Source organism: Thamnophis elegans, chromosome 9, assembly GCF_009769535.1.
Source record: "Thamnophis elegans isolate rThaEle1 chromosome 9, rThaEle1.pri, whole genome shotgun sequence".
Classification (NCBI taxonomy): domain Eukaryota; kingdom Metazoa; phylum Chordata; class Lepidosauria; order Squamata; family Colubridae; genus Thamnophis; species Thamnophis elegans.
Genome location: NC_045549.1, coordinates 45,606,047 through 45,622,617, shown reverse-complemented (window position 1 = coordinate 45,622,617; position 16,571 = coordinate 45,606,047). Strand labels below are relative to the sequence as shown.

The following is a 16,571-nucleotide window of genomic DNA, read 5'->3' as shown; positions in this document are numbered from 1 at the left end:
TCCTTGTTTATTGAACACAATTGGGATGGGCAACCTGGTAGATAAGTGAAACACTCATTAACACTCACACTACCACAATAACGCTTACAATTTTACGTCAGTTTTCCTTTGTTTTGGCTACTTTCTTCAACTGACGGGGTTTTTTCCCCCTTTCTTTTTGAGGTTATCCTGGTATGAGGTAAATAAGCAAGTGAGAATAAGAGAAGAGAGAGGCTGTGAAGCAGGGGTGGGTTCCTATTTGTTTGGCCCGGTTCAGCTGAACCATTAGGGGTATGGCGGCCTGGGTCACTGGAACCGGCAGCGACCCAGGCCTGACATGCTCCCAATGGTCGCCATCGTCATCTTGTTTTTGAGTTCTGCACATGTGCAGAACAATTTTAATTGAACTGCGCATATGTATGCATCCAGCGCACACAAAGCGCACGCATGAGTGAACCAGCAGTAAAGCCAGCAGGAACCCACCCCTGAGATGAAGGTCATAAATATGGGTACTGATCACTATTAAGTTGTTTTTTTTAAGCACTTGTAACTTATACCACCTGTAGAGTTTTTTAAACATTGAACAGCTTTCTCCAACCAAAATTAAATGTAATTGATTTACTTGCCAGTTACATATTTAAGGTCCTTCCTCCTCTCCCTCCCCCCCCCCCCCGCTAAACGTTCCTATTTGTAATTTAATTTTTGAGGTATCCTCAAGCAATTTGATGTAAGAGTTTCAGGGGCCGCAACCAAGCTGGCCAGTAAAAGGAAATGTTCTTTGTAGAAGCCATACTGAAAATATGAGATTTCTATTATTAGACATGGTAATAGACCTTAACAGTTTTAAAAGAAAACTAGATACATCTAGGGAAGATAAAGCTATCCTGTCTACCTGGTTTAATGACTTATCTCACCCCTGCAAAATTTGATAAACAGAGCAGACAGCGATTCAATTGCACCTCACCAGACTGTCCAAATCAGGCAATTGTAAGAACAACTGTTTGCTTTTTTGGTGAAATAAAGTGCGATCCGTTGGAGGCAGAGCATTTCTCCAGTGGCCCAAATCCTATGGAACTTGGTGCAATGCATCACTGAAATCCCACCATGAGATAGCTGTTTTGCATGTAATGTGGTTAATTTTTTAAAAAATGTTACATGTTTATTATTTATTATTTTATTAAATATATTTATATGCCGCCCAATCCCAAAGTACTCAGCGGTTTACAAAAAATATAAAAAAAAGACATAACGATAAAAACAATTTAAAAACAACAAACACCCCTCATACATTCATTTTAGTCGGGGCTGGACCTCAACAGTGAGGTCAACAGCCCCAGGCCTGCCGAACAGCCAAGTTTTTACGGCTTTTCTGAAGGCCATGAGAGTGGGTATGGTCCGGATTTCCGGAGGAAACTGGTTCCAGAGAGTTGGAGCAGCCACAGAGAAGGCTCTCCTCCGAGGGCCCGCCAGCTGACACTGTTTGGCTGACGGCATCTGAAGGAGGTCCAATCTGTGGGATCTTACTGGCCACTGGGAGGTATGTATCAGCAGGCGGCCTGCTGGTCTTATAACCAGATTTTAGTATCTATCTTGCTTTGAACACAATCTGTAATGTACTTAACAGGTAGTGCTGAACTTCAATACAGAAGTTCTCTACTGTAAAATGACTACTCCATAAAGTATGAATTGATGAGGGTCAAAAATGCCATAAAAATCTGCATTATGGAAACACTGTAGAATGAGCTGTGGTGACACAGTGGTTAGAGTGCAGTACTGCAGGCTACTTCTGCTGATTGCCAGCTGCCTGCAATTTGGCAGTACAAATCTCACCAGGCTCAAGGTTGACTGAGTCTTCCATCCTTCCGAGGTGGACAAAATGAGCACCTAGATAGTTGGGGGCAATATGCTGACTCTGTAAACTGCTCAGAGAGGACTGTAAAGCACTGTGAAGTGGTATGTAAGTCTTAAGTGCTATTACTATTGCTATATACCATATTGTGTCTTCTATAAATTTTGTGTAGTGTATTTTAAACCTGCAGTATTCCTACTCAGCTCCTGGTTCTATTTGGAGTACGGAGATCTTTCATTTAATGGGTTGTCTTGTATAGTTTCAAAGCTGCATTATTATTACTAAATTATTGCAAAATTAAAGATATAGCACACACTGTATACTATTGGGCATTAGGGTATAATTGAGAACATTATAAAGAATAATGTTAACTTATCCAATTAAGTCTTTTTTATTGTTACACTCTAGAATCTTAATTCAAAGTAGTATTTACAATATGGTAAAAACATCCATACTAAGCTCATGAAATAAGCTCATGAAATACTTTACTATTGTAAAAGTTTATCTTCTCAATTGAAAGCAAAATGACTGAATTTTATAACTTGTTTGCAGCTGAAGTTGCATATCACAATAAGCTTTAGATGATTAAATGGGAGTGCTGTAATAAATACTATTTGCAGTCTCATGGTCAGCCAAAAGCAAAGTATCCATCTCATGAATAAGCATGTGAGAATCCAATGTGTATGTTGCAAAAAGGGATTGGCCACAAAATGTTCAGGAGATTTTTATCCTTATAACGAAAACTTTTGGTCATTGTTTTCAGCCAGCTACTTTAGATTTCTAGTTTATTTTTCAAATTATACACATGTCTATTATCTGCTATTGGTTAGAAAATAAATCCACATTGAGCTATATTTTTGTTTCAGGAAGAAAGGTAACTTGCAGTCCTTGCCCTTTAAAAACATAACCCCACAGTCCATTCATGCATGTTGCTAACCTGCTAACTTCCCATTGGCTTTTAGTGCCATTTGTCTTGGTATTTATCATATAAAACACTGTTGCAGGGAATGGAATGATTTCTCAGGACTGAGCATCTATTGTTTTCACATCATAATGAATCGTCTCCCTTTCCTCTTTGGGATCCCCACTGTACAGAGGCCTCCAAATAATAGGTTAGCAAACGTCTCCCTTTGATTATATTTTTTGTTACCATTAATAAACAAAATCAAATTGAACCTGAAGACCTATTCAAATAGTGGGTTTGTGCTTGCTTCCCTGATTTTCTCTTCATTGATTCTATAATTACCTGTGTTGGAGTATTGTTATCAATACTGTGATATGATGCAAAGTTTTTATAACTATATAATCAGCAATTAATATAAGAGAAAGAGAATTTCTAATTTCTCAATTACCCCAATCCATGCCAAGCATTTCAGGATAGTCACACAGCAAGGCACTATCGCTGTATGGAAAGAAGGAACAGGCTTGAAATGTAGGAAGTGCTACAGACAATACAGCTTTTTTCACTAATATAAACCTATGCCGATTCAAGACAACCTTGACAGCAACAAAGCAAGAGAGTACAATTCACAACCCATTGATGAGCACACTTCACTTGGAAGAAGGCTTGATGCATTTTGAAACTCTGCCTTTTGGTTGATTTCAAGTACTAGATTAAGATCAGTGTCTTTATAAATCATACTTGGTTGGGTTCATGTAATGCGGTTATCATAAACTGATTCATTAGCCACAATAGCTGAATTCACACTGAATATTAACAAAACACGTGGCTTAACTTGAATTACATTTTAAATTAAATTTCTAACCAGCAATTTTCCTCAACATTTCTAAGTGAAGGAGAAATGGTTCAAGCTTGACATTTATAACAACAAAAAAGTATGACTGTAAAGTCATAACTAGACTGTTACCATTTACATAAAAAGACTAGGTAAGAGATTACAATTACCAGATTACAAGTACAATTAAATAACTTTCAAATACGTATTGTTAATTTAAATCTAAAGACTGCCAGAGGGAGAGAAGCCGAGATCAGGAAACAAGAATTCTTGAAGAGAACGGTAAGGAGAACTGATAAAATAACCTAAACGACACATAGCAATAGTATTTGTTCCACCAAACTTATTTATTTCCAGTTTAAGTCTCAAAAGTTATCAGTATGTCCCAAAGTATATAAAGCTGAACTCTACAGTTACTTTTCCACATGCAGAATTAAATATTCTGCTTTAAAAATGCAAATATCAATACTGAAACTTTTTGGACAAGCCTTATAAATCGTTCAAGAAAATGAAATTTATTCCTTAACAAAGCAATAAAAGGGGAAAAAAAAACAAGTCATGAATGTATGCTCCTAGACTCAGTTTTCTGCAATATTATCATAGATTTTTGCTAATTATTTAAAGAAAAAGTGTCTGAGATTTAATTATCTGAAAAACATTTTGAATTCTTATGAACATGCAAGACGTAAAATCAAACTATTTTTATATGAAAATAAAATTCTTTTGTTGTATTTTTAGTGTAACCTCAATTTTACCTCTGTAGAAGAGTGATTTAGGACTGCAGTTATTTCACTAAGTTTTGCCAACATAATATTGAACAGGTGAATAAACTTGCTTATTTTATGTCTGATGCAGGGGACTGAGAGATGAGGGTTTGAGTCAATTCTATTGGACCTAAATAATACAGTTGTTGATAATATATATACTAAAGTTCTTCTTTCCTTCTTGGTTTCAAAAGTGCTTATACGAACACATGGACACACTAGGGCAAAAGAGAACAGAGATGAGGAAATAAAGCAAATGTAGGAATACCAAGAATTTATACAATCTACCCACTCATTTGCTTCAATACAAATAAGAAAAGTAAGATGCAAGAATTGGAGAGAATTATGCCTATCTCCATTTGAGACTTGAGGTAGGATACTTCCCAAAGCAATGAGTGGCAAAATTAAAAGAAAGGATTCTAAAGAAAATCATATTAATTTCCCCTAAATGTTTGAAGGGTTGCTTAAAAGTTTTAGCTCTTCAGTTTCTTAGCTACTCAAATCTGATTGCAGTAGTGTATACTTAAGTACTGGAACTCTATGTAGTGACATGATACAAAAATAGGTGAAACCTGATTTCAAGAAATTAAATTCTGGTGCATTCTGATAAAACCGGATGAAAAATCTACCTAATTTTACTTTTAACTTACTTCAACCAACCAACATTTCTATGCCTCTCAAACAAACCAGCCAGTATTTAATAAGAAAGTTATGGATTATGTTGTATAAAATTTAAAAATCTAGTCAAAATTACATGTTAAATGTTTAATCTATAAAGGTGGTAGAGGCAGCAGCATGAAATTAAATATGATAAGGGTAATAGATAACAAGAAATATTAGTGCAAAAATTGCAGTAGAAGTACATTTTGAATAAAATAAGAATAGAAAGACACTCTAATTTGTACAAAAAATCACCCCAGCTCTATGTACAGTTTTTTTCTATAAATACAGCCATAATGAAATGTTTATTTGCAAAATAATAGTTCTATGAAAATGTGCTTTGCTGGATTTGTTGCCTTAAAATTCTAATTAGCAGGAAAAAAAATCTGTGAATAGAAAAAAGTATCTACCATTAGTCAAAGTTCTCAATGCACATATACAAAACTTTATGTTTTCTTAAATTCAGGTTAATTTAAGGCAAAAAACCAATACATATCCTTTAATCCCTGATTGCACTGACTGTTTTCATAAAAGGCTAAACTCAAAAGACAAAGTAAACTGTATATATTATTGAAAGTTGGTATACTGCATGTTGTTTGTAACAGCCATAAAGTAATTATCTTTAATGATTCCCCCTGCCCTTTTCCATCCCATTTGCAGTATTGCATGACATAATCCATAATGTCCAGAACTCTCCATGTCCATGTCCCAAATGCTCAGAAAAGCCTTTTTGGATGGTTGTGGGAACTACTGGAGAATGAAATATGAGCATGTAACTGTTGGCTAATTGACATTGTTTCTAATTGTGATGTTTTTACATGAAGCAATGTAAAACTTTCTCAATTACATAATCAAAAGCTTACATTCTTGTATGTGTGGTTTTTGTTCTGTGGTATTATGTAAAACTTATCTCTGGATATACATAATTTATGAGTACATACTTGCTTAATAGACATAATAAGAACGTGTCTTACCAGACATTCAGAACTGGTGGACATTATTTATATGACTGTATCCTGATAAATTAATGTGTAGCAGGTAGGACAATTAGAATCTGCCTCATTTGAAACGTACCTATAATGGAGCATGAAATTGACCATGCATTGCTATTGCCTGTTGTAGTTTTTCTTCTTTGGCTCTTCTACAGTGGCAAATCTAAGGAAGAACAATGTAACACCATATATTCCAAATTTACTTTGGTGGAAAATAATGCTTCTAAAACAATCAAAATAAATCAAACTGACTAAATTTGTGTTCATCTCAGCTAGCAAGCTTCATGTGCAGGCACATGAAGTATAATAGTTAAGGTGATTCACATCCTTAGAATGCAATTCTAAAGACACTTAAGCTAGGACTTACTGATTTAACACTGAGCAAATGTTCCTCTAACAGTTTAAATAATTAGCAAATAGTAGACATTACAATATTCATTATTCAAAAGCTATTGATAATATCATCAAGGTACAGTTGCAAGAAAAAGTATGTGAACCCCTTGGGATTACGTGGAGTTTTGCATGAATTGGTCATAAAATGTGCTCTGAACTTCATCTGTCACAACAATAGAAAAACACAGTCTGCTGAAAATAATGCTACACAAACATTAGATGTAGCCATGGTTTAATTACACATAACATGTAAACATTCACAGTGCAGGGAGGAAAAAGTATGTGAGCCCCTAGCCTAATGATGTCTCCAAGAGCTAACTGGAGCCAGGAGTGAGCCAACCTTGACTCCAATCAGTGTGATGATATTGGGTGTGTTGCTGACAGCTATTCTGCCCTTTAAAAACACACACCTGTTTTGGGTTTACTGGTTTCAAGAAGCACTGTCTGATGTGAACCATGCCTCGCAGAAAAGAGCTCTCAGAAGACCTACGATCAAGAATTGTTGACTTGCATGAAGCTGGAAAGGGTTACAAAAGTATCTCCAAAAGTCTTGATGTTCATGTGTCCACGGTAAGACAGGCTGTCTACAAATGGAGAAAGTTTAGCACTGTTGCTACTCTCCCTAGGCGTGGTTGTCCTGTAAAAATGACTGCAAGAGCACAGCGCAGAATGCTTCATGAGGTAAAGAAGAATCCTAGAGTGTCAGCTAAAGACCTACAGAAATCTCTGGCACACGCTAACATTTTTGTTGACACCTCTACAATAAGGAAAACATTAAACAAGAATGGAGTACATGGGAGGACACCACAGAGGAAGCCATTGCTGTCCAAAAAAAATATAGCAGCACGTCTGAAGTTTGCAAAAGAGCATCTGGATGTTCCACAGCACTACTGGCAAAATATACCATGGACAGATGAAACCAAAATTGAGTTGTTTGGGAAAAACACACAACACTATGTGTGGAGAAAAAAAGGCACAGCACACCAACATCAGAACCTCATCTCCACTGTAAAACATGGCGGAGGGACCATCATGGTTTGGGGCTGCTTGGCTGCCTCAGGGCCTGGACGGATTGTTGTCATTAATGGGAAAATGAATTCCAGAGTTTATCAAGACATTTTGCAGGAAAACGTACAACCATCTGTCTGCCAACTGAAGCTCCGCAGAGGATGGGTGATGCAACAGGACAATGACCCAAAGCATACAGGTAAGTCAACACAGAAATGGCTTCAACACCACCGAATACGCTCTCTGGAGTGGCCCAGTCAGAGTCCTGACCTCAACCCGATTGAAATGCTGTGGCATGATCTTAAGAGAGATTCACACCAGACATCCCAAGAATATTGCTACACTGAAACAGTTTTGTGAAGAGGAGTGGTCCAAAATTACTCCAGATCATTGTACAGGTCTGATCTGCAACTACAGGAAACATTTGGTTGAGGTTATTGCTGCCAAAGGAGGGTCAACCAGTTATTAAGTCCAACGGTTCACATACTTTTTCGTCCCTGCACTGTGAATGTTTACATGTGCAATTAAACCATGGCAACATCTAATGTTTGCGTAGTATTATTTTCAGCAGACTGTTTTTCTATTGTTGTGACAGATGAAGTTCAGAGCACATTTTATGACCAATTCATGCAAAACTCCCAAGGGGTTCACATACTTTTTCTTGCAACTGTACATTCTTTCTTGGGTACATTCCCCTTGGAGTTTGCCATTAACAATGAAGTTAATAAATAAAATATACATAATCAAATTATTCCAATAGAATAAAATTCAAAAGGATTCTGTGCCCTAATGGAAGAAAAAACATGACCCACTAGGGTATTCTTTCATACAAAAGTGGGGAACAGGCCTCTTACTTTTTCGCTCTTTAGCCCAATACCATAAGGGTGGATGGGGTAATATTGACATTTGTTTGTAATCCTACTTAAACAACATATTATACTGTTATTATTTCTCTATCCTTGCATAACACTGTGCATTGCAGATAGCAGGAAAGTGATGGGACCGTTGTATTCCTATAGTTAGTGCATGCTTCACAAAGAAATAATTTTAATGCATACTTAGCTTGCCAGAAATGTTAGGCAATTTGGCAAACAAAAGCCATTCTGAAGTAGGAAGGCTTAAATATTGATATTTTAAGGTTCGAAATATTTTAAACAATTAGGTTTTGAAATCTACATACTGTTCTTTTCTCCATGAAACTACTAAGAAAATCGTCTATTTCTTTTTTCCCTTCCAGAAAGTCTTCTGCAATAGTGTCAGACTCCTCTTCAGCTTCATGGGCAGCCACTTTCAATCTTGCCTGCAGAGCACTTGCACTGCAACTCTGTGAAAAGAACAGTGTGTAACTTGGAAATGTTCAATTCATTTCCACAGGAGGTCCACAGGGATCCCCCACCCCTTGACATTTTCCAAAGTAGCTATAACAGCTTGTACTGTGCCATTAACCTTAATTAGCTACTATGGGTATTCATCTTTGGATGGGTTGATCAGTTATAGTATTTTTCAGAGTATAAGATGCTCCGGAGTATAATACATATCTTCGTTTGGGGGGAGGATAATAAGAAAAAAAAATTATCTGGCTAGCATCCTTAGCAAACAGCCTGGTCAGCTTCACCACATTAGCCTGATTCAGGACGAGTAATTTTAGAGGCTGCCTTTGCAAAGAGAAGCTCCTTTGCAAACGGAGCTTTTGGAGACTGCTTGAAAGGCTCTGCATTTGAGAGGCTGCCTTTGCAGCCACTAAAAGCTCCGTCTGAGGACATGTGGAGGCTGAAGGGTGGGCGCTGGCAGGTGGGCGGGGCTACATCTGGTGTATAAGACACACCCAAATTTTCAGCCTCTTTTAGGGGGGGGGGAGTGCATCTTATACTCTGAAAAATAGGACACTGTTTACATATTTGCTTTGTTGTATGCTACTTAGAACCGTCAGATGGGGGCAGTTAAAAAAGGATCAATAAATTATACTTTTAACGCCAACGAAAAAAAATTAAGAGGTCCAAAACAGGATGGGATGGGAACTCTTAACAATCTCTGTACATGTAAGTGAATAATACTTTGTTTCCTCTTGCAAAAAGGAAAAGCTCACCTCACTAAGTTCATGCTGTCTTTGTACTTTCTTTTCAAATGTGGTTTTCAAATGAATCAGTTGTTCATACTAGAATGAAAATATGGTTTTATTAAACCGGTCAGAAATCAATTCTCCAATTGCAGAAAATATTTTTCCTCATACTTACTTTATCTAGTATTGTTTGCCTTTTTGTCTCCAAGCTTGGTTCCAATAACAAATTTTTTTCTGCAAGGTAAACCCACTGTTGAATTTTAGAAGAATATCACTTTTTTGATAAAATGTTATTCTAAATAGAAATATTTGGAAGTCTTACTTGCTAGTTCTTCAATATTTTTCACTAAATCATCTTTATCATTAATTATATGCTTCAATTGGGGTAGATTAACAAATTGTTCTAGCAGTATATCTTCTTGTTCATTCATGTCTGTCAGCTGTGATATGCTGAATTGCAAAGAAAATAAACACAGTATTTAGCAACCAGGCAAAATATACACTATATTATTTTGACAACTGTTTCTTGATAATGCCCCATTTCATTCTGGTGCATATAATATAATGCTAATCTTTATCTCATTAAAAAAGGAACACATATGCAAGATTAATGCTTAATTATTTCCAAAACCTGAACTCAGTCACTGTTACTTTCCTGAGAATGCCATAACTTTTAGAGAATGAATCCTGAGAATTGCTAATGCTCAGGTAAAAACAGTTCATGGCAATTACCACACTAAAAAAATTAACAAAGCAGGAACATAGTAAAATTCAGTGTGTGCACAATTATTAGGGAAGTTGTATTTTGGAAGATTAATTTTATTATTGAATAGCAACAGTGCTCTTGGTCAATCCAAAATGTTAATAAACCTCAAACCTGAATATTGAAGAAAGTAAAAGTGAGGTTTTGGCTTTCTTAGGAGAATATCTAAGTATGCACAATTATTGGGAAACTATTAGTGTGCAGAATAATTATGCAACTAAATGAAAAATGAAAATTTGCCCATCTCACTCATTTATTTGCATTTGTTAAAGTGACAATAAATAACTCAAAATGTACAAATAAACATTTCTGACATTTCAAACAACAAAAACCAGTAACCAATATAGCCACCCTTCTTTTCAGTAACAGTCATAAGCCTTCCATTCATGGAACCTGTCAATTTCTTGATTTGTTGATGATCAACTTTTTGCACAGCAGCAACCAGTCTCCCAGACACTGTTGAGAGAAGTGTACTGTTTTCCTTCACTGTAAATCTCCCATTTAAGAGCTCACAAGTTCTCAATAGGGTTTAGATCAGGTGAGGAAGGAGGCTATGCCCCTATCCTTTCATCTTTAAGGCCTTTATTGGCTACCCAGGCAATGGAGTACTTCGATGAATGTGATGGAGCATTGACCTGCATAAAAATCATGGTCTTCTTGAAAGATGCAGACTTTTTCCTGTACCACTGCTTGAAAAAAAGTGTCTTCTAAACACTGGGGTAGGGTTTGGGAGTTGATTTTGAGTCTCCAATCCAAAAAGGTTCAACTAGCATCTTTAATAATACCAGCTCATACCAGTACCCCACCTCCACCTTGCTGGTGTCAGAGTCGAAATGGAGCTCTGTGCCCGTTACTGACCAGCCACGGGTCCATCCATCTTGTCCATCAAGAGTCACTCTTATTTCATCAGGCCATAAACTTTTGAAAAATCTGTCTTCAGATATTTCTTGGCCCAGTCTTGCTATTTCAACTTATGTGTCTTGTTCAGTGGTAGTCAGCTTTCAGCCTTCCTCACCTTGGCCATGTCTCGGAATACTGAACAGTTTCTGGGCACTCCAGATAGTTTGCAGTTCTGGAATATAACAGCACTGGAGGACAATGGGTTCCTGGTAACTTCAAGTTTGATTCTTCTCAAATCTTTGGCAGTTAATGCGCCTCTTTTTTCTCTACTTGTTTCTTGCGACCCTGTTGACTATTTGCAACAAAATATTTGATGGTTCTGTGATCACGCCGCAATATCTTAGAAATTTCAAAAATGCCCCCACTGGGCGCCATTTTCGGTCGTTACATTCTCCTGCAGCCCTCTGCGAGTGAAAATGGAGCTCGGGAGGGCTGAGTGTGGCCCCCAGAGCTCCGTTTTTTGCTGGCAGAGGGCTGCAGGATGTCACGGCCGAAAACAGAGCCTAGAGGTGCGGCCTTCCTAAGCGCCATTTTCACTGGCAGAGCCACATTGGTCTAGTCCTGTTTCCAGAGCAGCCCCGTGGGCCAGATCTAGGCACCCTACGAGCCAGATCCAGCCCGTGGCCTTGAGTTTTGATACCCCTGCACTAAGCATTCACATTTATACAGCTTGGAGGTGAAAAATATCCAATAAAATGATGATATAGTAAAAATACTCAATTGCTTAATAATTGTGCGCACAGTGTATTTGCAAAAATAAAAGTGAAACTGGTACAGTACTGAAGTTTTCACCTTCTACTCAGATCTAGCTAAAGAGAGATTTTGCTGACGACTTATTTTATACTACTAGGAATCTGGTTTTACTGAGAAATAGATATAAGGTAAGTCTATGGTTTTCAATATTGAGGAACAACTTTTACCCATATTTAGCACGCACACACATACACACCCTTTTAAATCTTTTTACCTTAGTTCTGATAATTCTGGAAATACATCTGGAACCTCAGGCATTTTGTACCCAAATCCATTTTGGTTTCCCTAAAAATATTAAACAATATATATGTCTTTAAATAATAATCCAGCTTGCATGATATGTATATGACAGAATACAAGCTAAACGATAGCAGTTTTTCCTGTACTGAAGTTCTATAAAATCTCCAAAGATTTTGGAGCTCAGAATATCATCTTCTTAAAAGTTCAAGTATTGCTGGAAAATTAAAGTTCTCTAATTTTCAAATGTTAATATTTGATATTTGAATGGTATCTTTTGGGAAACGAACAACTTGCTTTGCAAGGTACACTACCAATACATACCTGTGATAATGTTTCTGTTGTTGGAACAGGTAACGGCAAGTCAGTTATCATGCCAAAGGAAGGAGCTGCAGGTCTATCTGTACCATAACTTGAAGAAAGTGATTCTGCAAGGGGCACAGATGCTACAGATCTATTTGTTTCTTGTGGTAGATATGCAGAAAGAAATGGAAAATTCTGAGCATATGTAGGAATTCCAGTTGGCTTGCTGTAAAGGCTATGGGGAAAAACAATCTATTATCAGAAAATTATTTTATAGCATTTTCAGGTTTTTCTTCTCAAAATGAAATTGTATTAAGCATTAAGTAGTTTTCTGGTTAAACATAGTTGACAATAGTTGTAATTATTTCTAACTGAACGTATGACAAGTCATCCTGTTAATCTTATCAATGCCAGAGTGATCACATAGAATGATTCACCATTTCGTGAGGCATCTAGACATGATGGTTCTTTTAATCCAAGTAATTAAAACTGAGGGGCTAAATAAAATTTCAGCAATGTTTTATTATGAATTAGTTATGTCAGAACTAATGAGTCTTTTCAGTGCTAATATAATCTAAAGTATAAGCTAGATGCTGAAATTTAGAAAAGCTTTGGTTTTTAGTGAAAACAAATCTGTGATGGAATTATGCATCTGATGCTACTACATCTAGGTCAATGGATCCTTGTATTTTGTTGATACTCACTATAAACTCTCCTTTTTGTGTCACATATTGCTCCTACTCCGTATCTTCTTTGACCGATTATAAATAAGCATTTGTACTCATAAGTTCAGATGGATCAGGGAAAGAAAGATGTTTAGAGCTAAGGGCCTTCAATACTGTAACCTAAAATACTCAATTTTTATCTACGTGTATTAGCCTTCTGTCCAACAAAGAACAGCTCAACCCGAAAGAATAGTTTACAATTTTATTGAAATCTGACTTTTTAATGCATAAGATGAAGGAAACAAAATTGCTATATAAGGTTGACAGCCACATCCTGATTTAATTAAGTTTGACCCATAAGTATACACATAGTGATACTTGAAATTATTACCCATATTTTAATGTGATTACTTACTATGGGAATGTTGTTGTGCTGGGAGCCAAAACCGGAGGACTTTTCCAAAATTCATCAAGTATACTTTGAACAATTTTGCCAAGGTCAGAGTGCATTGTAAACTGTTAAATTATTTTAAAAATTAGCATGGTTAAAAATTATGTGCCATACAACAAAGACCATTTATTATTGATTTACATGAAAAAAATGCAGCTTGGTGTAGTGGGTAAGGTACTGGGCTAGAAATCAGGAGACTGAGATTTCTATGCCCTCTTAGACATGAAAACCATATAGGTGATTTTAAATCAGTTATTCTCTCTCAGCCCACCCTATCTCACAGGATTATTGTTTTGAAGACAGGAGTATTACTTATGTTTATTGCCTTGAGATAGATAATAACAATCACGTTGCCTCTCTTAGATGATGCATGCAAGTGACAGTGGTATATATAATGACACCCAGTTTTGTTCTGTATGCAGAAACTGAGCTGATAAATAACCTGGAATTATAAGTACTTAAAAAATACCAGGAGCTCTGTAAAAATAGTTTTTAATTTTTTTATAATTAATTTGGGAAAACCACTCTAAAAATGTGGGTTTTTTTCAAGAAAGTTCATGAGAAAACTATCTACCAGAACCAAGAAGTCAGTAGGTATAAACATTAACAATTCTACAATAAAATATAATTGTTGCCAGTTGTACATCTTGAGACATGCATTTTACCACTGATTATTCTAGAAAATAATTCATTTATACATACACTATTAATTAATGGAGAGGTCACATATGCTCCTTGTTTGTCCATTATATGGTGCCGTATTGGGGGGAAAACACTGATGACTGGCTTTTCCTGAGGAAACTGAGGAGGAAGCAAGCTGCAAACACCAAGATATTTGATTATTATCATAACTTTCATGTATGATTTAGCTCTCTATTACATCCTATTTCAAAATATAAAATTAACCTTTCTAGAGAATGTGAACAATTGGGAGTGAAAGTACAGTTCTTCCTAACAATTTCTGTACAATCACAATTTAGCCAAAAACGTAGTTCATCCATTTGAATTCTAGCATTTATAACACAAACAACAAAGAGCTGATATACTCTTACTCTGTCAAACAACCACTGAAATAAGTGCCCTACTCAATCTCTGTTTAGGTAATTTTCTGAACCAGATGTTTGAAGATAATGAACAAAGGCCTTTTTATTGAAATCTCCAAGAAGAAATGTGATTTTTTTTTTATCAAAGTAATTTTAGGTGCACTCCAAGAAAATAAGTTAAAATCAAAATAAGTCAACTTATTTTGATGAAGCAAAACTTCATAAAACTAAATGATTATCATTTAGATAATAAAAAATGCTGATAAATACAGCTGATGACAATTTTGCCACATAGATGTAGGCAATGTGCTCCTTGAGAATAACACAGAAACAACATTCTCTCCTTGAAATATATCCAGATTGAAACAGAGGAAAACAAGAGAAAGCCCTAATGTGGTGTGATAGAAAATTAACAGAAGACCTTCTAGCCCACATTGAATCACTAAGCATGATTTTAGTTTTCAACATGACATAGTCAAATTAAAAGATACTCACATATTTATATTTATTGTCAGGTTATTTACAGTGAAGGGTAACCGATATTCTACATCTTTTTGTATTTCAGCTATACTAAAAAGAGAAACATGTTTATTAATGTTTGCTGTAATAGTGAAATCAGATACAAATGACACAATTAAGCATCTTAAAAAGCCCTAATTTCAAAGGTCAGATCAAACTATAATTTCTTCTCTTAGAAACTCTAAATCATAACTAAGCTAGAACTGGTTCCTTTAATAATTGATTCCCTCCTTCAGCTTGATTTTATTCAAAATCAGCTTGATTTTGAATAAAAGCTCAGAGGACCCCAGAAAATATAAAGAACCGGCCTTTGAAGGCAGATTGGTCTCTGTAGTTGAAACAGAAAACAGTAGCTTGTTCACAAGAAAGCTGATAGGAGCATGTGTGGGCAACAACTTGTTTTGCTGAAGGGTTATTGGTGAACCAGCATCTTACTCACTTCCTGTTTTCTAATACAGGGAAGGCCAAATTCCCTTAACTTGTACAGGGTCATAGTTTTTAGATTGCAACCAAACTATTTTCACTTTGAAAGAGTGGTAGGCATTGTCCTCTGTATGTCGGCTGGTTTTTTCAACCAGGATTTTGTGACTGCTCCTTCTTGCACTTTTTGTCTCCTCTGGCTTCTACTTCTGCCTACCAACCCTTTGTAGCTGCAATATCAAGGCACACCTTAAATATACAACTACTATTAATTTAAAAATTATTGGCGGGGCAGCTCCGTGCATTACGCATGCCTTTAAAGAAGTTAAGTGCCCCCTCATTTGCCTTGGTTTGATGACTGAGTTTTCAGCTGAGGAGCGAATCATTCAGTCGCTCTACTGAAGAAAAAAGGCATGTTTGCCAATAGCAATGGAGAGATCACCCAGGGACATCCTCATATAATCCTCCCCCACCCACCCGTGGATTGACTTCCAACCGTTTTACGAAAAAGAGCCGGCCGGCGGTTCCCTCCTCCCTTAAGGGGGTGTCACTCACGCGGCATGGGAGCTGCGCAGGGACTCGATCTGCCGCTGCCGCTGCTGCTGGAGGCTGGTGAGAGTCGAAGGCAACGCTATTCCGCCAGCGGAAGAAGAGGAGGTAGAGGTAGCGGCGGCGGCCGCGCCACCGCTACCCCCTTTGGAGTAGTGGAAGAGCCAGCTCATCCTCTTCTAGCCGGCTGCTTGCTAACCGAGAGGGAGAAAAAAAACAGACGAGGCGCGGCCTTCCCTTGACTTCTCCGTCAGCGTCGTCGCCAGCGCCTCGGGTCTCTCTTGTCCCAGCAGAACGTGAAGCCCCGAGACAACGAACACAAGCTACACAGCCGTTCCGCCTGCCGGACCCGGGCGACCAAACACGCCTGCGCTCGATCTGCTGGGCGGCTCATCACCGCCCGTTGCCTTTCCATTGGTGGGAAGAGGCCGGGAGGGGCCAGCTCGGGAGCCCGATTGGCCAAGCTCTGCCGGGTCTCCGCGGCCGGGGAAAGGAGCGTGAAGGGAGGGAAACGAGCGAGAGAATCGA

At 37.3% G+C, this 16,571-nt stretch overlaps 1 protein-coding gene across 1 annotated transcript; it reads right to left on the bottom strand.

The window, feature by feature from the left end:
• Positions 1 to 1,968: 1,968 nt before the first annotated feature.
• On the bottom strand, positions 1,969 to 16,414 carry VPS37A (VPS37A subunit of ESCRT-I). Its single transcript, XM_032223849.1, has 12 exons — positions 16,050 to 16,414; positions 15,051 to 15,125; positions 14,215 to 14,329; positions 13,477 to 13,577; positions 12,418 to 12,631; positions 12,071 to 12,141; positions 9,763 to 9,890; positions 9,616 to 9,674; positions 9,468 to 9,536; positions 8,562 to 8,705; positions 6,063 to 6,143; positions 1,969 to 5,374 (listed from the first exon to the last, which is right to left on the bottom strand). The coding sequence occupies exons 1-11, from the start codon at positions 16,214 to 16,216 to the stop codon at positions 6,063 to 6,065; spliced, it is 1,224 nt and encodes a 407-aa protein (XP_032079740.1). The 5' UTR covers positions 16,217 to 16,414; the 3' UTR covers positions 1,969 to 5,374.
• Positions 16,415 to 16,571: the final 157 nt, after the last annotated feature.

Bases quoted from the DNA above. Each gene is read 5' to 3' on its own strand.
- VPS37A (XM_032223849.1), bottom strand. From the start codon at position 16,216: ATGAGCTGGCTCTTCCACTACTCCAAAGGGGGTAGCGGTGGCGCGGCC. The intron at 15,126-16,049 runs GTGAGTGACACC...TTCTCTTTTTAG, and splicing joins CTGCGCAGCTCCCATGCCGC to TATAGCTGAAATACAAAAAG. The intron at 8,706-9,467 runs GTGAGCTTTTCC...TTCTTTTCACAG, and splicing joins GACAGCATGAACTTAGTGAG to AGTTGCAGTGCAAGTGCTCT.